Source organism: Ambystoma mexicanum, chromosome 8 (assembly GCF_040938575.1).
Source record: "Ambystoma mexicanum isolate Mex_15411 chromosome 8, UKY_AmexF1_1, whole genome shotgun sequence".
NCBI classification, from domain to species: Eukaryota; Metazoa; Chordata; class Amphibia; order Caudata; family Ambystomatidae; genus Ambystoma; species Ambystoma mexicanum.
The window spans coordinates 1696236893-1696262356 of NC_090929.1; the positions used below are offsets into that span (position 1 = coordinate 1696236893).

The 25464-nt window shown below is 47.1% G+C and overlaps 1 protein-coding gene across 14 annotated transcripts in view; it reads right to left on the minus strand.

Moving 5' to 3' along the window:
- LOC138473332 (deleted in malignant brain tumors 1 protein-like) overlaps positions 1 to 25464 on the minus strand; it is a 678824-nt gene that overhangs the window by 327092 nt on the left and 326268 nt on the right. For all 14 annotated transcript variants that reach the window (XM_069612011.1, XM_069612008.1, XM_069612009.1 and 11 more), the window contains 2 exons: positions 9798 to 9836; positions 6608 to 6925 (listed from right to left, as the gene is read on the minus strand). In XM_069612011.1, the coding sequence (XP_069468112.1) occupies positions 6608 to 6925; positions 9798 to 9836 (357 nt within the window). The remainder of the gene's footprint in view (positions 1 to 6607; positions 6926 to 9797; positions 9837 to 25464) is intronic.

The following is a 25464-nucleotide window of genomic DNA, read 5'->3' on the forward strand; positions in this document are numbered from 1 at the left end:
ACGGTTGGTTTTACCAGCCGTTAAGGTCGGGACCAGCAAAGGTACCTTGGAGGCAATTACGGTACCGCAATTTGCGGTACCATAATTCCCGCCTTCCCCATTCCCATTATGCCCTATGGGGGCTCAAATGGGAATGGGGAAGGGCCAATGGTGAATGGGGAATTACCGCCCCGCCAACCTTGGAATGGGGCGGTAATTCCGCCATTCACCATGGCGGGATCGGTAGGTTATCGCCTTCCGTGTAATGGGGCCCATTAATGTCAGACAGTCCCATGCAGCCATTTTGGATTTCATTGCGATTTCTCTGTGGAGCTTTTTGCTCAACCATCAGTGATCTCTGTTATTGTAGGATGAACGCCTATGCTTCTACTTCTACCAAGGTGTGTATTCAACACAGAAGGCACTTTTTATTTGTATTTGTGAAGCTAAGTGTAGACCTTCACTACCTTGGCACAGCCTTGTCTTCAAGTTACGTGAACCAGTGTAATTGGTTACATTAAGGAGATAAGGATCATACGAGCGCAACATGTCAAAGCTCTACATGGAATAGGAGCTCAATAGCTCTGGTGTATGTTTAAGCCCTGTCGTCTAACTAGAGCACCTTGCTCCCTAGGTAGAAACACCCTCTGCACCATTCCCTTCAAACAGTGCTGAGCTGTGGGTCGGTGCTTCCAAGTACTAGTCACAAAGCTCTGGAATGGATTACCTGAGGACATTCCTGTTCTGGTCGAGTCTTCCTTATATTGATGTTCTTCACCAGCCGAGCTTGTACATGCCATTTAGCCCTAGCTGCTGTACAAATCGCCTGAGATAAGATAAGATTTCATTTATTGAAGCATCGAGAGAACGGACCCCATAATTATTAGGCAGTAAGCCCGAAAGGGATATTTAGGTTGCCCCTTAAGGGCAATAAAAGTAACAGGAATAGTAGAAGAGGAAAAAAAAGTGGATTGACCTAGTTGGTATGTTACTTAGCATGCATTAAAGGAGGCGGGACCAATAGTGAAATCTAAATGATTACCCACGGAACAGGAATGCAAGTGACAAAACTGATAAACTTCTCAGGCAGTTAAGATAATGTTCAAAGAGAAAAATGCGGACAAGCCGTATTCCAGCGTAGGTTCCGGATGTCCCAGAAGAACAGAAATGGGCGACCGCAAACATTTTCAGAGAAACATACAAACGTGTGGGAGCCGCCCATTCTAAGGATTGTAAGTGGTTAGGACAAGTGTGTAGAGACTCAGAGCAGAAGTTAGAATTGAATGCAGCATAAGTAAGACTCTATGGGCCTCATTACGACCCAGGCGGTAAGTTACCGCCTGGGCCGTGACTTTACCACCATGGCGTAAACTACGTTTACGCCATGGTGGTTGGCGGACTTACCGCCCCATTCCGACCTTGGCGGGGCGGTAAGTCCCCAATCCCCATTTACCCTTCCCCATTCCGATTTTTGCCCCATAGGGCATAATGGGAGTGGGGAAGGCGTTAATTACGCCACCGTAAATTACGGTGGCGTAATTAACTCCATGGTCCCTTAGCGCCATGGATTTTAACACCTGCTAAAAGCAGGTGTTAAGTCCGCCATGGCGCTAAGGGACCTCGTACTCAGGCGGTAAGGGTCGGCGCTGTTTACGGCGCCGTAAAACCCTTACCGCCTGAGTTGCTGGTGTTAGCTGATTTAGTGTCATGCACTCTTCAATGTCCTTCTGACAGGGGTGGCGTTAAGCAGTGGAAGGGAACACCACATTACATGAAACACCAAGGGTCAATGCTCAAGCCTTTGCAGGGACAAAGTGCAATGAAACGAGGGCTCCCATAAACATTAGTCACTGTGCAAGACCTCACATGTGCAACCACTATGACCCACAATACTAACACAACTTGGTATCAGGTAAGAAAATCGCTGCAAAAATGTCACCAGTAAAAATGGTGCACCCCGTTATACCATTTAAGGGAAGCGGGGGTTGTGGTGGGGTCCTCTGCTCCCCTTAAATGGTATAATGCTTCCGGGGATTGCCGGAGTGTCCCCCGCATCCTGTACATGATTGTGGCGGCAACACCACTGCATTTTCTACTGCAATATTTTGTATCCACTGCCATTTGTGCCGCGATTTTAAGACATGGAACCCATAACTTAAATTAATGGGTTCATGAATGAAGTAAAGAAGGAACAACCAAATCAGCAAAGACTTTTATTTTCGAACTCACTGACTCACGATGCAATTCTTAAAAACAGTCAAAAAAATGGGCATCAGAATTGGGATCCAATACAGAGAGTCATGTCAATAGTCACTGTTTTAGAGCCGATCCAAGGACTACTGGATGGCTGCTGGCAGGCTGCTCCAGAGTGCAGGTGCTCAGCTTCCAATTACCCACCATTCAGGCAACATCTCTGATAAAGCTTCATGTGCACGTCACACATTTCCTGACACACACAAACCTGAACAGAGAATAGGACCCACGCTTCTGCACTCCCGTGGGTGCTGGCGAAGGATAGATCTGACCAGCCGAAATGATGACCACGCTATGGCAACTTCAACGCACCCGAACACAGCGCACATAACCCCACAATCTGCACACTGATAGGTGTTGGTGAATGACATTAGAACTGACAACCATAGAGGGAAACTCACACACATATACCAGAAAACAGTGCACATGGCTACACCATCTGCAGACTTTTGGGTTTGGGTGAAATACATTAGGTCTGACCACCCTATAGCACCTCAGACATGCACCGGAATACAGTTCACGGGAGCCCACCAACTACAAAAACTAGTTTTGTAGAAGGTCTTGGAATCATACCCCAGACATTTTACACCATAGGCCCCAAATTGTAGAGTGCCTTAACCACTATGGAGGGATGGAGAAATTACTGCAACAGGCTCTTCCTTAATCTGGCCAAACCAGCTACAAAGCTCCCAGCAACCCTTGTTTTGCCAGTGACTGAAGCCATAGGGCGTACATGATCTTCTGATGCTTTGTGTCTTGCCAGCGACTGATGTCACAGGGCATACCTGAGCTTCTGATGCTCGTGTCTTGTCAGTGACTGATGTCACAGGGCATACCTGATCTTCTGATGCTCGTGTCTTGTCAGTGACTGAGGTCACAGGGCATACCTGATCTTCTGATGCTCGTGTCTTGTCAGTGGCTGAAGTCATAAAGCATACCTGATTTTCTGATGCTTTTCGTTCCAGTGATTGAAGTATTTATCTTCTGATGCTTGTGTTTTGCCAGTGACTGACTAACTACCGTCCCCTATCTCTGTTACCCCCTTCCTGAGCAAACTCTAGGACAAGCTGGTAAATCACCCAGCTTATCCACCACCCTGAATCTTTTGGTTGTCCCCATGATCACTAGTATGGCTTCAGTGCAGCCAGAGGTATGGAAACTGCACTCCTGAACACCTGTGAAGACTTGCTCAGTAATCCTGATTCCAGCTCTCCTTCCGTTATCATCCTTCTTGACCTTTCCTCTGCCTTTGATATGGTTAATCATGCCACCCTAATAAATCGGCCTGGTGATACCCTTGCCATCCCAGACCTGGCTCCGGACTGATTGACCTCCTTTACAGGTTCATCTGGATCTTGTCTCTCCTCCATCACAGTCTTCACCTGTGGTGTCCGTCAGGGCTCTATTCTCACGCTGTGGCTCTTCAACATGTACCTTGCCCCTCTAGCCCATCTGATCTCCACCTTATCTCCGAACCTCTAGTGTTATGTGGATGACACGCAGCTCTCCTTCAAGCTTCCCTCCACTGCTTCCTCTTCTTCCTCTCTTATTCCTGACAGCCTGTCTGCTATTCAGGCATGGTGCACTGTTAACGATCTTTGACTTAATGTCAGTAAGACTGAGATCCTTCTCATTGGGACCCCAGCTCTTTCCTTTCTTCCTACTCTCTGGCAGCCCTCCCTGGGCCCCCTGCCCTCACCCTCCTGTGAGGCAAAAAAGCTTGGTGTCATCTTTGACTTCTCTCTCTCCTTCTCTCCTCACATCATGGACCTTACCAAGAAAGCCCACATTTAGCTGCACCTCCTCAGAGGCATTCTCCGTTTCCTCGCCTTCCCCCAGAACCTCAATGTCTCCAGAGCTCCAGGTTGGACTACTGCAACAGCCTCTTCCTCAATCCCCCTAATTCCTCCCTTCACTCCTTCATCTAATCCAGAATAGGACTGCAAGATTTATCCTTGGCCTCAAGCCCAGGGACCACATCTATCCAGCACTCGAAGCTCTCCACTGGCTCCTGGTTGCTCCAACTCTCTCTCCCTAAATACCTCTCTGCTGGAGCCCTTCGGTCCTGTAGTTCCAATTCTCTGCAGATCAGATGCTTCTCCAAGTAGAGAGTGGGGGTATATCCCTCTCTTCCGCAGGAGCCTCCCTCTGGAATGGCCTCCCTGCCCCTCTAAGACTTGAGCCGGATCTCCTTAAGTACCAGTAGCTTCTCAATAGCCTCCTTTTCTCTCCTTCCTTCCCTCTCCCCTGCTAATGTCCCCTTCTGCTGTTTTGTGACTGGCTGCTGGTTCCTTCTGATTCATACAGGGCTCCAGGCCCTCCTCGCTGAGTCTACACTAGCACTTTGTTTTCCCCTGAACCCCTGCTCCATCCTGCACTTGCCCTGCTGGGCTCTCTCCCCTGCACTAGCCTGGCTGGGCCTGCTCCATCTTGAGCTCTTGCAGCCCCATCCTAGCACTTGTTGTGGGCCTTCATCCCCCTGAACTTCTGCATTCCCCTGGCACTTGGCGATCTGGCCTCACCTTAGCATTGGCCTAGCCAGGGACTCTCTCTTTCCCCCTTCCTCCTCTTCCCCCCAGAACTTGGGCGCTCTCCACTCGAGCATGCACTTCCTTTCCCTCCTTAGCATTAGCGCTTTTTATTCTGACCGCCCTTTCCCCGCTCTTCCCCACTTCCCGGCACTTCCTGTTCTGCACTTGCACGATCAGAATGTCACAAGGCCTAGTAGGACCGTTTTTGTTTGTCGTCATCTGCCCCTCTTACCCCGCATCTGTCTTGTTGCGCCTTAAAACACCATTTTCTGAATAGGCGCATTATAAATACCAAATAAATAAATAAAATACCTGATCTTCTGATGCTTGTGTCTTTCCAGTGATTGAAGACATAGGGCATAGCTCATCTTCTGATGCATGTGCCTTGTCAGTGACTGATGTTTTAGGGCATAACTGATCTTCTGATGCTTGTGTCCTGTCAGTGAGTGAAGTCATAGGGCACTTCTGATCTTCTGATGCTTGTATCTTGCCAGTGACTGAAGACACAGGGCACTTCTGATCTTCTGATGCTTGTATCTTGCCAGTGACTGAAGACATAGGGCACTTCTGATCTTCTGATGCTTGTCGTGCCAGTGACTGAAGACATAGGGCAAACCTGATCTTCTGATGCTTGTATCTTGCCAGTGACTGAAGTCATAGGGCAAACCTGATCTTCTGATGCTTGTGTCCTGTCAGTGAGTGAAGTCATAGGGCACTTCTGATCTTCTGATGCTTGTATCTTGCCAGTGACTGAAGACACAGGGCACTTCTGATCTTCTGATGCTTGTATCTTGCCAGTGACTGAAGACATAGGGCACTTCTGATCTTCTGATGCTTGTCGTGCCAGTGACTGAAGACATAGGGCAAACCTGATCTTCTGATGCTTGTATCTTGCCAGTGACTGAGGTCACAGGGCACTTCTGATCTTCTGATGCTTGTCGTGCCAGTGACTGAAGTCATAGGGCATACCTGATCTTCTGATGCTTGTGTCTTGCCAGTGATTGAAGACAATGGCCATAGCTCATCTTCTGATGTGTGTGTTGTGCCAGTGATTTAAGTCATAGGACATACCTGATTTTCTAATGCTTGTGACTTGCCAGTGACTGAGGTCACAGGGCATACCTGATCTTCTGATGCACGTGTCTTGCCAGTGACTGCCGTCATAGAGCATACCTGATCTTTTGATGCTTGTGTCTTTTCAGTGACGGAGGTCATAGGGCATACCTGATCTAACAATGCCCACTTCCTGCCAGTGACTAAAGTCCTAGGACATACTTGAGCACATGACCACAGTGCCTTACTACAGGATGAAGCGATAGGACACATTTGAGCATTTAATCTCTACAGAGAACCCTTGAGTACTGCCATGGGACATAGCTGAATATGTAATGCTCATGTGCACCACAGGAGCTACATGAGCACATGATAACCCCATCTGCCCCATGACTTGACTGACAGTTTAAGACATACCTTAGCATATGACTCCCATGTTTTGAAAACACACCTGAACATATTCTGCAACATCCGACCAATGTTCAGTGTAAAGAACACCCCTAAGCACATGCCCCGCATATCTTTCCCATGGCTGCATGCATATGGCATACTAGAACATATAACGCCCACATCTTCCCCAGACGTGACTGAACATATCCTGCCTATGACTAGCATCATAGAACACATATGACACATGTCGACCACATCTTTCCCATGGTGCAAGTCATAGGACTTAGCATGGCATGAATCTGAACATATGAAGTCTGCATCCTACCCATGACTACTGTCATAGAACACATCAGAGCATTTGTTGATGACATTTTTCTTCCAGCACCAGCCCTAGCACATACCTGAGCATATGACGCCCACGTCGTCCCCATGACCGCAGTCATGTTTGTTCCACTCGTTGTGAGTACAGTCCCAAAGGAAACTTTCAGTCCCCTTACAGTAGATTCCATCCAGCAGGATCGGGCCGGTCGATAAAATAAAATTAAAATTGGCCAGCGTGAGGTTGGCGGTACCGCAGCCCATCTGTCGGCACACGACGTTGGCGTTTATCCTGTTCCAGGTGTCCTTACACACCGTCCCCCAGGCTCCTTGATAGTAGATTTCCACACGCCCTTCACACGGGTTGGCACTATTGGCCAGGCGCATTTTGGGCAAATAATCTGTTCAAACAATAAAGAGAACAGGTTCAATGTTAGGGGGAGATGGACAGATGGCCCAGTGGCGGGGCCAGCAACAAGTGGGGACATACTGTTCTGTTTTTATCACACAAACAGTACTGGTTGCAAAGTCTCTTAAGTCAATGCCTCTGAAGACCTTGTGTCTATAGACATGTGTTCTTTTCTGTTGACATTATAACTACACAATGTGAGATGTTTAATGTGGTATAATAATGGCATCCAGGAGCATCTTAGGACATTTGCACACTGCTTAGCCTTCAGCCTCCAGGGCATTATAATTATCAACATTCTCAGTATAATCACTGCAACTGCCCCCCTAATAAGAGGCCCTTGAGGTTTAACTTGTCGTTTCTCTGGAGAATTCCCAATGCCCCCTAATGCCCTCCTACTTCCTGCCAGTCTGATATTGGCATGACCTCTCTTTCCCATTTGGTCCATGGTGGATGACTCCTTTCTCCCGTATACCCAGAGGTCCAGTGTACCCTGCCTCTTCATACCAGTGCTGGCCCTTCCACCGGACACACTCACGCATTTAACTGGGCCCACAATTGCCACAGAAATCCTAATCTAGATGTAAAGCAAGAACCCCGAATAATCGGGTACTCTCCTAAAGTATGTGTTTTTATTTGATTAACTCTGACCTTCAGTTGGAAGGTTATAAACATCTGACCTACAGCAGCCATGGGGGTTTGGTAGGGGCTACTGGGCCTGAGAGAGAGAAGATGGAGATATGTTGAAAGAGAAGGAGAGAGAAAATGAGAGACGGAGAGAGGGCGAGATCAACAACATCTCCTGGGGATGAAAGCAGGACAGAAATAGGGATGGAAGAAAAATGAAGATAGGAAGGAAGGAAAAAGGGTGATGGGAAGGTGGGAAAATTGGAAATGTGAGATCAGGAATAAAGAAAGAGAATGAAAGAAGAAAAGAGAGTAGGGACAAAGGAAGAAGGAAACACATTGTAAGAAAGAAAGAGAGAAAGAAAGAAAGAAAAGGAGGGAGGAAGGAATGGAGAAAGAAAGGGAGGGAGGCAGGAAGGGAAAAGGGGAGAAAGGTGAGTAAGGTGTGAAATGTGAGAATAAAAGAAAGGTAAAAGGAGAAAATAAAGCAAAAATCTGATGCTGCCCTGTGAGTAGGTCCTCAGTGTTGCATCTCTGACTCCGCGGTCACCTAGGACTGCGTGGAGGCTGGGTGATTTGAGGCTTTTCTGGGGCGCAGCAGCAAAATCCCTACAACCAGCACTGCAAATAGCTGTAGATACAATGGCCCTGTCCCTCATACCACCCAGTACGTTTACATCCCCAGACCCTTATACTTACAGGTCTGGCGTTCACCAGTCCGCTCTAGCAGCGGATCGGCAGCCCCGTTAATCTCTTATGCTAATGCAACGTGTGCCCCTACCCCCTCAAAATAGCATTTCTGCTATGCTACCCACTATTGAAACTCACATGTTCAAGGACCCGCACTCACCAACACCTCTGTGCCCGACTTCCCCTGCCTCCTATACCCATGTTTGATTTTCTCCCCCTTAGTGATGCCATACGCCTGTTGTCCCTTGTGCCTATATGTGTAATCAAGGTCCACCCAAACCCTCTTATACCCTTTGCCAGTGGTCGAAGTGTACGAAGAGAAGTAGTGTAACTATGTTTCCTGCTGGCCTGCACCCCTCCCCACAAACCCCATTGCCACGACCCCTCCCACACACAAAACACCCCTCCACCCCCAAACACGTGCACCTGCTGTTTAAGGGAACGTTCAGTGCAGTGCACTGAAAGTGAAGGTTTCAACTTCTTCCTACACTTTTATTTTAAAATGAAACCATTCCGGAATGGTTTCTTTTTCAAACAAAAGTAAAGGAGCTGTAAAAGGTCATTAAAAAAAGTAGAGGAGCACCGCTCACTTCAACCACTGCCCTTTGCCCTCTAACCAGAGGCGTTGCTAGGGGGGCCAAAGGGGCTATAGCCCCTGGTCTTTTGGTTCTATCCCCGGATAGAATCTCAGGAGCTACGACCAAAAGGCTAACTAGCCCCCAGTCCCAACAGTTCCGACATTAGCATAGCCCCGGGTCTTTTCCAGACCTAGCAACATCTGTGCCTCTAACCACAGAATTTCCCCAAGCACGCCAGGCCCCTGCCCTCCTGAAGGTTTTCAAGTAGGGGTGAGTTCTTGAACACTGTCATTAAGTGCTGTGGCAAGTTAACATTTGGTAACATTCTCCACTGCAGACCTTGTTGCTGCCTGGCGAGTCACACTTTTCCTTTTTCAATGCTCAGAGCAAGCACCCTGCTATTATCTTACACGCATTCAACTGTTTGCACCCAATTTATAAATCCATGTCCAAGTGAGAAGACCATAAAGCTCTCATGTGTAAGAATGGTTACCCTTACATAGCCTTGTATTGGGTAGGGCGCACGCAAATGTCGAGTTCTAACAGTTCTGAACCTGCAATGCCAACATTGGCCCCTAGCAATATGCATCGAATAGACAAGACACGTGGTATTTGCGGCAATGGTGGCCAGAACAGTGATTAATGGTGGCGTCCCTCCTTGCTTCAATACTTTCAGCCATCTTTTATGCCCCTTTTCACATCCTTTCATTTGATTTGTTTTAGTGCCACATTCATTTGTCTACGGCCATAACACCGTGAACTTGTCCAATCTCAGTGGCGATGCAGAGTCAGGTCAAGTTGGTACTTAGATGGGAGATATACTTATAGGTTAAAGGCAGCACAAATTCCCCCTATTGCGTGCAGCAAACATATGCGTATGCAAAGCACAGAGCCAGGTGCCCAATGCACACATGGCCTCCCCTTTAACATTGCAAAACAGGACGGGAGCAAGGATTGCACAGGACATACCATCTCGGTTAATGACTCCACGGCTAGGGCTTGTGATACCTACGGGAGAACAAGAGAAGTGCAAGATTAGTGTACAAACCATACTCTGCGGTGAGCAAATCTATAACCCGAAGAGGCTACCATGGGCACAGGCCAACCTTCCCTGGCCAATTTGCAAGCATATTACCCTAGGCAGTGGAAAGAGTGCGATTCCATATGGGCACACCTTGGCAGGTTCAGATTGACCTATATTTCAATGTCAGCAATCAGCTGAAAGCATCAGAGGAACCGGCAAAAACGCTAGCGATGGGTCTTTCTGGGTAAAATCATCACTATTAAAATTAGCATTGACCAATAGAAGAACAAGTTACTTCTTACCTTGTAACGTTCTTTCGACGGGATGTTCCTCCAACGTATTCCTCATCTTAGATATATCCTTCCAGCTCTGCTGGCCTCGGAAAATTTTTTCTCTAGAGGGCGCTGCGCGTCGACGTCCCTCGAGTCGATGTCCTTCGACAGCCGCCGTATCGACGCTCGACGTCATCCTGCCTATAAAGGCCGCGCGCAGCGTCCGTTGCTCAGTTCCGTTTTGTAGCCCACAGTATTACTGTCTGGACTAGACTAATCACCCTGAAGGAGCGTAAGCTGCAACAACAAGGGAAGTAGAACTGCGGGGATGGATGGGAGGGTCGATGAGGAATACGTCGGAGGAACATCCCGTCGAAAGAACGTTACAAGGTAAGAATTAACTTGTTCTTCGAAGGGATTGTGTCCTCCGACGTATTCCTCATCTTAGATAGGCTCCCATAGCAGTATTCTATATTCGGAGGAGGGAGTACTGACTTCACGCTGTCTTCTATTGATGAATAGAATGCAGTACAGCCCTTCCAAACCTAGTCTCTTGACTAGAGGAGGAATCCAGATTGTAAAAACGTGTAAAGGTATGGACAGACGACCATGTAGCGGCCGCACATATGTCTTTAACCGGCACTCCTCTTTTGAGGGCCGATGAAGCTGCAATACCTCTGGTCGAATGAGCCCTAAGGTTTTGAGGGGGCTCTTTCCCTGCCAGTTTATAACATTCCAGAATGGCTAGAATGATCCATCTGGAAATGGTCTGCTTAGTTATTGGTAACCCCAGCTTGTGACCTGCGTAACCTACAAACAGCTGGTCTGCCTGTCTTATCCTGGCTAGTCTACTAATGTAAAAACTTAAAACCCTCCTAGGGTCTAGTCTGTGTAACCTCTCTTCCTCTTTCCCCGGGTGAGGAGGAGGATAGAAAGATGGTAGGGTAATCTTCTGAGAGATATGGAATTCAGAAACTACCTTTGGGAGGAAATTAGGCTTCACTTGCAGGACAACTTTGTCTTTGTGAAAGATTGTATGAGGTGGTTTACAAGAGAGAGCTTGTAATTCGCTCACCCTTCTAGCAGATGTAAGTGCTATTAATAAAACAGTTTTAAGGGTAAGGAATCTTAAGGAACAAGAATGGAGAGGTTCGAAAGGTGTACACATCAGGAAAGTTAGTACTAAGTTTAAATCCCATAGGGGAACTTGGAATGGTCTTGGGGGATAAACATTGGTTAACCCCTTTAGAAACTGTATTACCAAGGGTAATTTGAAATAGGATGGTTCTTCCGCAGTACGCTTAAAGATAGATAGCGCTGCGAGATAGCCCTTAATGGTGCCAACTTGAAGGCCTGAATTTGCCAAATATAGTAGGAAGGACAAAACCATTGGTGTACCACATGAAAATGGGTCGATATTCTGTTCTCTACACCAGCTGCAAAATCTGTTCCAACGGCAGCGGTATAAAGACTTTGTTGCTGGCCTCCTTGCCGAAAGCAACACCTCCATAACATCATCAGGGAGGTCCCAATCCTTGTACCTCAGCCGTTCAGAAGCCAAGCGTGAAGGTTGAGGGTTTTGATGTCTGGATGGAGAACCTGACCTCCCTTCTGTGAGAGTAGGTTCTCTCTGAGAGGAAGTCGAATTGGAGGGCAGATGGACAAGTCTAGAAGGTCCGGGTTCCACGTTCTCCTGGCCCAATCCGGGGCAATTAGGATCATGGTTCGCCGGAATCTTCTCAATCTCCTGATCATTTGAGGAATGACAGGGACCGGTGGGAACGCGTACAGAAGCGGAAACTCCCAGTCCACTATGAACGCGTCTCACAGAGCTCCTCTCGGAGGAAATTCCCTTGAGCAGAACAGGTCGCATTTCCTGTTTAGGCTGGTGGCGAACAGATCTACCTGAGGGGTTCCGCAAAGGGCGAAGATCTCTTGAAGGACTTCCTGAGCTAGCTCCCACTCGTGGGAGACTGTGTTCTGCCTGCTCAAAGCGTCCGCTGTCAAGTTCTTCTCTCCGGCTAGGTGAACTGCCGAAAGAGAGATTCCTTCTTGGATTGCCCAAAACCAGAGCTGCATCGCCTCTCTGCACAGGGGTAGTGATCCTACGCCTCCTCTTTTGTTGAGGTAATGCATGGCCACCGTGTTGTCCGTCATTATCAGGACGTTCTTCCCTTGTACAGCTGGCAGGAAAGCCTTCAACGCAAGTCTGATGGCTCTCAGCTCTAACAGGTTGATGTGTAGTCTGGACTCCGATGGAGACCAACGACCGCTGATGGTCAAGTCGTTGGCGTGGGCTCCCCACCCCGTGAGTGAGGCATCCGTGACTACTGTTATCTCCGGCCAGGGTTGCCAAAACTGTTCTCCTTACAGAATGTTCTCCTGACAGGCCCACCACTGAAGGTCTCGAGCCACCCTGCCGGGAACCTGAAGAAGATCTGTCATTCTCCCTGAGAATTGTGACCACTGAGTCCTCAGTGCCCACTGGAGGGATCTCATTCTCAGGCGAGCCTCTGGCACAAGGAAAATGCAGGATGCCATGAGGCCTAGCAACCTCAAAAAGTCGAAGGCTGGGAGACGTTGGGCATGTTGGAACTTGGTAACCATCTGTAGAATATCTTGAGCCTTCACCTCTGGTGGCGAGGCTTTTCCCAGGGAAGTATCCAGGATACTCCTATGAACTGGAGTCTCTGCGATGGTATCATTTGAGACTTCTTTAAATTGAGGGAGAAGCCCAGTTTGTGAAGGGAGTAGCACACGTGATTTAGCTGGATCTGAGCTTGCTCCGGAGAAACAGCCCTGATCAGCCAATCGTCCAGGTAGCGGTAGACGTGAATCCCTTCCCTCCTTAGACTTGCAGCCACTACCGACATTAATTTGGTGAAGACCCTCGGGGCGGAGGTCAGCCCAAATGGCAGTACTCGAAATTGATAGTGAGAGTTGCCAATTGCGAACCTCAGGTATTTCCTGTGTTTGAGATGGATAGGCACATGGAAATAAGCGTCCTGAAGGTCCAGAGATACCAACCAGTCCTGAAACTGAAGGGCCTGGAGGATCTGAGAAAGAGTGACCATCTTGAATTTGTCTTTCCTGAGGAATTTGTTCAATTCTCACAAGTCCAAGAGGGGTCTCAGTCCTCCGTCTTTCTTCGGAATGAGAAAGTAAGGGGAGTACCAGCCCTTGTTCCTCTCCGCTACAGGTACCGGTTCTATGGCACCTTTCTCTAGCAGGTCCAAAATTTCCTGCAAGAGGAGCGGATCTGGAGCTTTCTGAGAGCTGATCCCCGGTGGATGACTCTGAGGTATACGTAGGAAAGGCAGGCAGTAACCTTGGGCGACTGTTTCCAATGCCCAAGCATCTGACGTGATAGCCTGCCATACCGTCAGATGTTGAGTCAACCTGCCTCCTACAGGTGTCCTGTGAGGGGAGTCCTCAGAGTGATTTTGGGGCGGCTGATGCAGATGCCGATGGTAAAGAGGCACCTGCTGTTGCTGCGGCTTTAGAATATCTACCCCGTCCACCTCGGGTAGTTCTTCTTTGACCCCTTTGAGCCGGTCATCCTCTACCTCTTCCGAATGCGGAGTAGAAGCGAAAGGACTTGCCCCTCGCAGAGGTTCCTGTGGGACGAAAAGGAGTCTGACGGATTGCAGCTCCTAGGGATTTTGCTGCAGCTTTTGAAGTTTGCAGTTTCTCTAAACTGTCATCCGCCTTTTTCCCGAACAAAGAAAAGCCATCGAATGGCATGTTCAAGAGCCTGGCTTGCACATCTGGGGCAAAACCCGACTTTCTCAACCAAGCGAATCTCCTGGTTGATGTACTTGCCGCCATTGCTCTGCTGATACTGTCAGCCGAATCAATGCCCGTCTGGAGGGATTCGCACATAGCGTCTTTACCGTCCTGTATAATATTCAGGAACGCATCCCTTTCTTCTCCCTCCGGGATGCAGTCAGCCGCTGTAGAAGCACACTCCCAAAGTGTATGGCTGAACCTAGCAAGGGTGCGCGTAACATTAACCGACTTTAACGCCATGCTACATGCTGAAAAGACTTTCTTTGCCATAGCATCATATTCTTTATCGTCCCTGTCCTGTGGGACTGTAGGATAAGCCGTCTTGACATCGGTAGAGGATGCTGCTTGTACCACCAGACTTTCTGGGGATGGATGTTTAGACAAAAACTCTGGGTCTGTGGAAGATACCCTGTACTTTGCAGACAGTTTTTTATTTACTGCTGGTATTACATCTGGGGTTTCCCAGTTTGTCATGATCTTTCTCTGAAGAGCTTTATGAAAGGGCACCACCGGATCCTCTTGTGGGCCTTTGTCAAGAATATCCGTGAGGTCATCTTGCTGGAAAGATTGTGAAGGTGCAGACCACCCCATGAACTCTGTAATCCTGGCCATTAAGGCTCTGTAGGGGGTTTCAGCATGCTCCCCCGGTTCTGGCTTAGCAAAATCCACCTCAGGGGAAGTGTCTAATCCACTTGCCTCATGTAAAGAATCATGAAGATCCTTTAATCTGCGCTCTTCAGAGGAAAATTCCTCTCTAACTGGGGTTACAGGTCCCTGTAACTCAAATGTGTCTTCTTCAGACAAATCACCCTCTTCTAAAATTGAGGATATAGTTCTCAATTGTTCTGAACTCATAAAGGGGGTAAATCCCATTTCCAAGGCAGAGGGTGGCGAACTTGTCATTATTGGCCTCGAAAACGTCGATGTCGTCGACGCCGACGTCGAAGGCTTCGAGCGTGGCATCGAAAACAGAGGTGGAGGCCTCGAGGACCTCGACAGAATTGGAATTCTACTCGACAATATCGACGTCGAGGGCCTGGGGATAGTCACTGGATGTGTGGTCACCGTGACTTTTCTTGGCGTCAACGCCGGCGTCGAGTCGACAGACCCGTGTGTCGAAGGTCCCTTCGACAACGGCGTCGAAGACATCGACCTCGACGTCGACGGAACCTTCGTCGACGGCGTCGTCGGAACCTTCGAGGAAGGTTTGGAGGTCATAGTCCTGCTCGAGGGTTCGAGACGCGCTCGAGAGGTTTCTTTCGCCGGGTACTGCGACTCGCGGCGTTTTTGACCTTCGGGTCTTTCGACCAGAGCATCGCTCTCGGCAGTCTTCGAGGGGGTCGAGGCCGCTTTCTCGAAGACGCTCATCATATTTTTTCGGAATTCCTCCCATTCAGCCCGGGAACTATGTTTCGTGGGGCAAGGGATTCTTTTTGGTGAAACAGAGGAAGAGGAAGACGGAGAAGGGGATCTTCGACGTCTCCTCTTCGAGTGCTTCGATCTCGAGGAGTGATGAGACCCACTCCGAGACCTGGAGCGCGAATGGTGACGAGGAGACGAATGTCTCGACTTCGTCGACGAAGAAGAAGCTTTAAAAGTCTTACCTTTCTCCAGCTTCCCCCTACGCTCCTTCAGGGCCTTAGCTGTCATGGACATACAGTCCTCGCATTCCGAACAATGGTGTTCAGCTCCCAAGCACCACAGACAATTTCTGTGAGGATCGGTCAACGACATCTTTTTCCCACAATCTCGACATTTTTTGAAGCCGGATCGAGGAGTTGTCGGTTCCGACGAGGAAGCCATCGAGTACGGATCGAATAACTCGAGGTAAATAGGATTAATCTGACTAAGAACTGAGCAACGGTATTCCGAGGCACTGAGTAAGCGCGGAAAAACGGAACTGAGCAACGGACGCTGCGCGCGGCCTTTATAGGCAGGATGACGTCGAGCGTCGATACCGCGGCTGTCGAAGGACATCGACTCGAGGGACGTCGACGCGCAGCACCCTCTAGAGAAAAAATTTTCCGAGGCCAGCAGAGCTGGAAGCATATATCTAAGATGAGGAATACGTCGGAGGACACAATCCCTTCGAAAAGACTGTTACAGAAGGCCTTCGAAAGAACTAAGACTACGACATCTTAAAAAGAGAGTATTCAGGAGGTATCAGGTAATATTACCCCCACCATACATATGGTCATCGGGAACGGCCATAGGCGATATATTTGGTGGGGATCATTTATGGGGTAAATGGGTGGGGGGATGCGGGGGTGTCCCCCGCTCCCTTTAAAAATATATGGGAGTTGCGGGGGAGTCCTCCGCAGGTTCCATGGGGTAATATCACAGCAAAAATATGGCGAAATGTTTGCGGGGATATTATAACATGGAACCATTCAGGAGAGATCGTAAAACACATACACGTCAAAACTAGAGGAAGATTTCAGTAAAATTTAAAAGGGTCTAATGATGAGATATAAATATTGGCTATGTTCATACAAATTCCTTCAGGTACAGAAACACTGGTGGAATATGTGGGAGCAAGTCAAATTAAACGATTCAAGGGCTTTCTGGAAACTGCTCACTGAAGTACCAGGTGATATGCATTTAGACAACTAATGTTAGTCTTACAACTACAATGGAAGACATACATCGACCATAATTTTGTGAGAAGAGGATGTAGCAATTTTAACATTGAGAAATCAGACACCTTACATCTAACACACCTTTAGTGGATAATGAGAATATAGAATATTGAAAATGATGACTAAATCTAGAGGCCCAGTCCCTGGTGGGCTTGCTAACATGACCCTAGTTCAGCAGCCGGACAAATGGGCATCATATACACTTCCCCTATATAACAGAAGCATGGAAACCGGGAATTATTCCTGCTTCTTGGAAAGAGGCTGTTATTATTCCCATCTATAAAAAAAAGGAGTAACATCGGATCAAGGAAATTATCTTTTAATAACTTTACCTGATGCACTTGGTAAAGCACTTTGTAAACTTTTACTACAAAATATGTGGTCCTGGGTAACAAGCAACTCCATTGTAAGTTAGACACAAGTTGGCTTTGGAGAATCTTGTTCAACTACTCATTGCATTGTTACGATCAATGCAGTAATGAAGACGCCTATAATAAAAATGCTCTTCCTTTGTATGTGGCATTTATAGATTTCTCGAAAGCCTTTTGATATTGTATGCCGGGACTATCTTTTTATTAAGCTAAAGCTCTTCAACTTGCCAAAAGACTGACTACAATGGATAGTTGGTTTATACAGCACGTGAGTCCTGCAGGAGTCCAGCCTTACTCCAGTCGTGAGAGTGAGCAGGCTGTTTTGGACCCGAGTTACAGTGTGAGCTGTGCAAGTACTGTGCCTTTAAACTGTGAAGGACCGCCTTAAAAGACCACCCCAGGTGCGTAGCGCTGCACATGAGTCCTGCAGGAGTCCAGTCTTACTCCAGTCATAGTCCGGGCAAAGACAGGCTTGACTGTGGGAATGCACTCAGACACCGCAATGCTGGGTGCTGGCCCAATACAAGAGCAAACCTTTGTCTTGTGGGAGGAGCCGAGATACCAGTGGAGATACCAGCATTTGAACGCGCAGCACGTCTGAGGAGAAAGACAAAAGTGGGCCCGAACGCAACAACAACTCAACAAGTAAGTGAGATGTGGCCAAATGCAATGGAGGCAGAAACGCCAATGCGCCAATGCGCTTGTACTTAACATTTCAAAGAAGGTAGCAGGCGCTCCTCTCCAGAAAGAACATGGCATGATAACCTGTTCTAGCAACGACTTTGTCTGAGTCTCTAGACGTTACGGACGCTGAACTGTTAGAAGTTGGGCCTAAAATGTTCTCGCCACACTTGCTGTCACAATGTCTGCCGGCATCAAGGAATGGTGACGAAAGGGAAAAGTTGCTCATCCAGTCGGAACAAGCGATAGAAGCCGATAGGCAATCAAACATGCAAGCAGACCTGGGTGTAAACCTGGGAGAAAAGGCTTCTTAGGCAATAGAAAGCTTGCCGTGTACCCTGCCATGTACCTTGCCGAGTACCTTGGAAGTGGAAGCGAGCATGTCCCTCCATGGAAACAAAGGAGGGGGGGGAGAATCCTGACAAAGACTAACAGCATAAAGGAAAACATGCCCACGATCTTGAAATCATTAGATTAGTCACAGTCACTAACATTCAAGATACGGACCTGATAGATCGACTACAAAGTGACAACATGAATGACAACATGAAAACTTACACAACCGGTCGTAACACAAAACATCATAATGGCTTAAACAAGAGCACGGACATGAGAAAGGACATGGACAGAAACTAAATACAAAGTAACCATCTGGTAACCGAGAAAGGTAACAACGTGGAAGACATGGAAGAAAGAGACAAAGGACTAGATGTATCCAATTATACATTTGAAACGGAGTATGAAGAGCATGCGAAACACCCATTAAATAACGAGTCATTGACAGAAGACGTCTTTGAAACTAAAGACAAAGACAAAGAGGGTAAAATACAATGGGCCTCATTCCAAGTTTGCCGGTCCGGTAACAATGGTACCGTAAGCTTGACGGTTCTGTTGTTACCAGACCGGCAAATTACAAGTTCTGCTTGCGGGTGCCTTCCCGCCCGCCAGGTCTGACCTGCCGGGCGTACCGGCACCCGCGAGCAGACCTCGACGGATGCACCGACACCATTCATGAATGGTGCCGGTGCATCCGGCCTCCCCTTTCCCATTGAGTCCTACAGGACTCAATGGGAATGGGGAGTAATTAATTCCAGCGCCTGGCAATGGGAAAATACAGGGTCTGCTAGGGCTGTAATGCCCCTGTATTTCCCCATTGCCAGGCGCTGGAAACATTTTCATGTTCGGTGGCAGCCTGGCAGTTTTACCGGCAAGGCTACCACCAAACTTGTAATGAGGCCCGATGTCATTTAAATGACCAGCACAGAGCAATGGGCAAAATTGGAATAAACATCCAGCCACATGAAATTAAAATGTCAATGCCGCTGACTGGAAAATGGCGGAATTCACGAAGTATACGTTTGCAGGAAACCTCACTAGCAGACGAAATAAGAGAAATTGAGCAACGCTCGAACTTCATAGAAAAAATGAAACTCAGAGAAGCCTGGCTATCTAGGCCACATTCTCAAAAAAAAGCAATCAAACCTCATTTTCAACAGACGCCAGTAGAGTTTATACTGTTGAAGGGAAACAACGTCACTAAACCAGGTGACCTGGTTGTGAATAACAAAAGGCAATCGACAAACACCAGCGAGGTAACAAACATAAATAATGGACAACTAGTTCATAACAAATGAGACCCGGTTTCACAGTCTGAACTCACTCTGAGTACAACAATTAAACAGAAAGATCAATGGAAACAAGGAGAGAAAACAAAAAAAAAAACAACAGATATTCCATTCAAACTAACAACCGCAAAAAAAAACATTCTCAGAGAAAGGAAGACCTGGACCCAGATTTTGAAAAAGGACCCCAAGAAATAGAAGATGTGAGCTGTTCACAAAGCTCTGAAACAGAAGCGAGGGATTCCAACACAAAATTGACAGACAAAACACAACTGTCCTTTATGGCTGCGATACAGATCCATAACAACGTCATGGCCGCAATGACGATAACAAGGAAGAAAGGAAAACAAGGGAGACTTTGAATTGTGATGATGAAAATATCTATGAGAACAGAAAAGAAACGTTACCTCAACTACCGTTAACAAATAAAGATGACAGAATGAATACAAGGCCAAAGATATCTCAAAAAGACAAAGAATAAACGCAGGCGCAAGTAAATAAGACTGGAGAAGAAAACAAGTGTCCGAGATCACAGAGAGGAATACATTTACTAAAACAATAGCCAGTAAAGACAATCAGTTAGAAAAAAGGACCATCCACGAAGAGGAAAAAAAGTTGATGAAGGAACAACGGGACATAAACAAAAGTGTGCAATTTCAAACAATGGCACAAAAATGAGAAAGGTTTGACCTATAAATGATTGATTAAAAGATATAAACTGGAATCTAACAAAACCAGCAGAGAGATCACAAAAAGAATCCCATAGGCCCACGAGGAACAATTTAATGACAGAACATAAAGAAACTATGCTCAAAATTAGATTGGAAAACATGTTAAAAGATAGAGTTGATACCAATCTAAACTCGAAAAACATAATGCATTTGTTACAATGCATACCGTCTGTAAGGAAAATCTCATCAAACAAAATTGAGATAGTGGAATATATGGATGAAAAACGAGCAGACAAAGTGATCTTACACCTAAAAAGGCGTAGAGTGAAAGAACAAATAATGAGGGACACAACAGGGCTACTTCACTTGGGATTCAAAGTAAATGCTAATAACTCAAAAATCACAGAAGAAGATGCAGAAGACTGTCTAAAAAGACAGCAAAACAAGGAAGAGAGTCGAACACAAAAGATGAGTACAAAGACAACGAAAGGAAATTAATAAAAGTGACATTCAACAATGAAAGAAAGTTGAAAGGGAACTCCAAAGCCAAGAGTAACATCATCGACTATCCTCAAAGTAGGAATGACTGGTCATGGCTAGCAAATTCTCTAAACAAAGAAGACTAAAATGAACAAACAAAAGAAAAAAAAAAGGGAAAAGACAGTCTCATATCCTGGAACACACAAGGCTTCCGACACCACTTTAATCATCTGGACCAATGACTGGTTAGTGCAAAATTAATCTGTTTCCATGAAACTTGGCTACAGGAAACTCCAGAGTGTGAAAGTCTAATCCGGTAAAAAGGAGTTAACCGGAGGCCCTATGGGGGGATGATGATACTAGTAAAATGTTCAAAACACATAACGGTGATTAAACATGAAAATCTAAATGCGGATATACAATGGGCATTAATACAACAAAAAGAGCAACCTCCACAAAAAGACAGCAAAACAATGCTGATTAACATATACGGGAATCTGGCCAAAATAAGAACAACAAAGATACTATCAGAAATCAGCAAAATAATAAAAGAAACCCAGATACAGGAGGACAGTCCAACAAAAGTTGTCTGTGACGACTTAAACATAAAATGCCTCAACAAAATGTGAGTACCCAGACTAGATCTTCTTAGAAAATGGAACATAGATGACACACAATGGGTGCAGATGGCAGATGCACATAATCTATACAAGCTGAACGGGCAAACAAAAGGCGACGTTCCAGGCAAGACAACTTGGTCAAACGGGAACCAGCTGTCAACAATAGATTATGGAGTGTAACGCTCACCTGATTCCCACGGAGGCGCTGGTCTTGGCAGGGTGGTAACTGTATCTTGAAAAGTGAAGTGCAGGACTCGATTGGCTTCCGGGGCTGAGCCTCTTCGCACTGTGTGCCTAACTCGAAGAGTAAGATGTCTGCAGGTGAAAGAATATGGGGTTAATGACCTGGGATTGTCGGGTGTCTCTGTCTCTCCCCCTCTCACTTTTCCGTGGAGCCCCAAGGTCAACGTGCTCACCTTAGATAGGTGAATGCTGGACTCTCCATCTGCGTCTGGTGCAGGGTGCCGTTACCAGTTCCTTCACTGGGTTGAAACGTAGGCCTCTTGACTTCAGAGGATTGCTAACCGTCGTTAACTGCACGAACGGTGACTTTCCGGACTCCTTTAATGTCCTTACAGTCTTTAGGTGCGTGGGCACGTTAGTATGGAATAGGGCTCTGTATAATGTTCTTTTCAAATGGTGCCTTTTGTCTTGCAGGGCTTTTGAGGCGGAGATGGTGGTTTGAAGAGAGCCGGAGTTCGAGCCAGCGCATAGGAATGAAGCGCTTGGGAGTGCGTAAGTAAGTGCCTGTTGCCTGCTTTTGAAATGCACTCCAACTGTCTCTTTTCTTTTGCAGGTATGAGTTTGGATGCTGAAGAGACTCTGTAAAACGCCGGAGTATTTGCAGGCGCCTAATTGTGGAGGGCGCGATGGCGCGCGAGTAAATAGCCTGCCTAATGTCTTTCCTTTTCTCTTTCAGGTGCAGGAATGCAGCGTTGAAGAAAACCGGAATTCGAGGGGTGCCGGTAAGTAAATTCCCCACAGGAATAATTATGCTTTTGTCTTCACAGGCTTTTATAATGGCGGAGGAGCAGCGCGAAGAGTTGGTAACTGCCGATGGATCAGGTGAGGAAAGCGCTGCGAGTGAAGGTTGCTGTGCTAACCTGTTGTTTCTTTGTCTTTGCAGGTGCTTCTGAAGGCTGGATACAAGAAAGGTAAGCTTTTGTTCTCACAGGTTCAGGATCGGAAGAAAGAAGACTGGAACCGACACGGTGAGCGTTCTGCTGCAGATGCAGAATAACGCGAAGCACGTTGCATCAATCGGGTGTGGTTTAAATAGCCTTGGAGTGATGAGGCGTCTTCCTCCACTGCCTCGCCCAGGAAAGAAAAGAGTTCCTGTTCTAGAAGAGTTCCAGTGTTGTATCCAGGGAGTGGAGCCTGCCCCACCCAGGTAAGAAACTAGTCCCGGCTCGTAGAGGATTCCCATATGGCTGGTAAGTAAGCAGCATGGTCTGCTGCAGGTAAGTCCACCCAAGCATCTTTATACATGTTATGAGCCCGGCGCTTCCAGTGCCGGGACCAGTGATTTTGATGAGCCTGGTGCCACCGGCGCCAGGATAAGGTCCAAAAGGTCCCAATGGGGACCAGCTGGTGCCTAGGATGAAGGTTAGAGGCCTGTTCCAAGGACGTTGGGCTGGTCCTAGCCCCTTGGAAGCAGTGATCATGACAGCACCCCCCCTCAAGGCCCCTCCCAAGCGCGTCTTCTCTGGGGGTTTTGGCTTGTCGGGGTGATTTAGATGGAATTTCTTGACCAGACGAGGTGCATGGACATGTTCTGAGGGTTCCCAAGACCTTTCCTGGGGGCCGTATCCTTTCCAATCAACCAGGTAGTATAACTTAGATTTGGAGATTTTGGAGTCTAGGATGTTTTTTACTTTGAACTCAAGTTCTCCATCCACTAGAACAGGTTCTGGGAGTTTGGTCAATCGGGTTTCTGGTTGTACTGGTTTTAATAGGGAGACATGGAATACTGGATGTATTTTCATATGAGAAGGCAATTCCAATTTGACAGCCACCGGATTAATTATGGCAGAGATGAGATAGGGTCCTAGGTATCTCGGGATGAAAGTGCGGGGTCCTTTTAGAGGCAGGTGCTTAGTGGATAACCAGACCTGATCTCCCACAGAGTAGTGAGGGGTCTCTTTACGGTGTAGATCCGCTCCTTTTTTGTATAGTGCTTTAGCTCTTTGCAGATGGGCAGTGGCTTCTTTAAAAGCATGAGTGATCACCGAGTGCAAGTGATCCACAGCAGGTGTTTCGAGTTTTTGGGGAGGATCCAGGTTAGAGGTCCTAGGATGGGTTCCGTATAACAGGAAGAAGGGAGTCTTCCCGGTTCCAGAATGGATCGAATTGTTATAAGCATATTCAGCGATCCAAAGGATATCCTTCCAAGGGTTTTCAGTTTGTTGGAGCATGCAACGTAAATATTGCTCCAGAGTTTGATTTGTCCTCTCGGTTTGTCCGTCAGTTTGGGGATGGTGACTAGTTGAAAGTCTCACATCAATCTGGGCTAAGCGACAGCAACTTCGCCAAAAGTGGGAGATGAATTGACTTCCTCTATCGGAGACCAAAACCGAGGGAAAACCGTGTAACCGAACAATGTTTTCTAGGAATTCTCGGGCTAACACTGAAGCTGAAGGTAGGCCCTTTAGGGGAATGAAATGAGCCATCTTGGAGAATAGATCCACGACTACTAAAATGGTGTTATACCCTGAGCACGGGGGTAAGTCAGTGATGAAATCCATGGACAGGGTATGCCATGGACAGGGAGGGATGTCAAGCGGGTGTAAGAGGCCGGCTGGTTTGTCCTTCTGGCTTTTATTCTGAGCACACACACCGCAGGAGATTACAAAGTCTCTAATGTCCTTCTTCCATGATGGCCACCAGAAATGTCTTTTGACCTTTTCCATGGTTTTGGTAATGCCAGGGTGGCCCTCCATTAATGAGTCATGATAACAGGAGATTACCTGTTTTTGTATTTTCTCACAGGGCAAGTACAATCGTCCTCGGAAATATGGTAGGTCTTGATCCACTGAGAAGTCCTTCCCCTTGAGTTGCCAGTCCTGTAATTCTGCCGGAGTTAGGAGTGATTTGACCGTTGTCTCGACGTCTTCAAGGGATTGAGCGCTGACCAAACCCAAAATTCTTTGTTCAGGGATTATGGGTATTGGTTCAAGATTGGTCAAGTGTTCATCTATTCCCATCCAGGAGAGGGCATCTGCTTTTCCATTTTTACTGCCTGGTCGATAAGTAATTATAAAGTCAAACTCAGCCAAAAACAGAGCCCAGCGGAGCTGCCTGGAAGACTGCGCTTTGGCCATCTTCAGATATTGTAAGTTGCGGTGATCTGTCATTACTGTGACTGTGTGTCTGGCTCCCAAAAGGTAATGCCGCCAGGCCTTAAAGGCCGATCTGATAGCTAGAAGTTCCTTGTCTGTAATAGTATAGTTGATCTCAGGAGCCGAGAATTTGCGGGACCAAAAGGCTACAGGATGTAATTGGTGTGTACCTGGATCCCTTTGTGATAAAACTGCCCCCATAGCAAGACTAGAAGCATCTGTTTCAACGATGTAGGGGAGTTCTGGGCGGGGATGTTTCAGAACAGGTGCAGAGATGAATTTAGCTTTTAAGTCTTGGAAAGCTTGTTCCGCCTCTGTAGACCACTCAAAACGTTGGTTTTTCTTTAACAGAGCAGTGATGGGCTGGACTATTCGAGAGAATTCGGGAATGAACCTGCGGTAAAAGTTAGCGAAGCCTAACATGCTTTGAACTCCTTTTACAGAGGTTGGTGAAGGCCACTTGATGATTGCATCAACCTTTTTTGAATCCATATGGACTCCGTTAGGCGACAGTATGAATCCCAGGAATTCAACTTCAGTTACGTTGAAAACGCATTTTTCAAGCTTAGCAAAAAGGTTATGTTGACGCAATCTCTCGAGGACCTCTTTAACGTGTTTCCGATGTTCCTCTTCAGATGGTGAATAGACGAGGATGTCGTCAATATAGACAACTACACACACATCTATGAGTTCTCCGAGGACGTCATTCATAAAATACTGGAAGGCGGCCGGAGCGTTGCATAGTCCAGGGGGCATAACTTGATATTCAAACAGCCCATACTTGGTGCGGAAGGCCGTTTTCCATTCATTGCCCTCTTTTACTCGTACCAAATGGTAGGCTCCTCTGAGATCCAACTTTGTATATATACATGCGTTTTTGACTTGGTCCAGGAGTTCAGGGATCAAAGGCAACGGGTATCTGTTTTTAACGGTGATTTGGTTCAGGGCGCGGTAATCTATACAAGTTCTAAGGTCTCCTTCCTTTTTCGGAACGAAGAACAAAGCCGAAGAAGCTGGGGATCTTGAAGGACGGATAAACCCGTTAGCTAGGTATTGGTCCAGATATTGTCTGAGGTGGAGATTCTCTGGCTCGGTGAGGGCATAAATCCTACTGCAAGGAGGAGTAGAT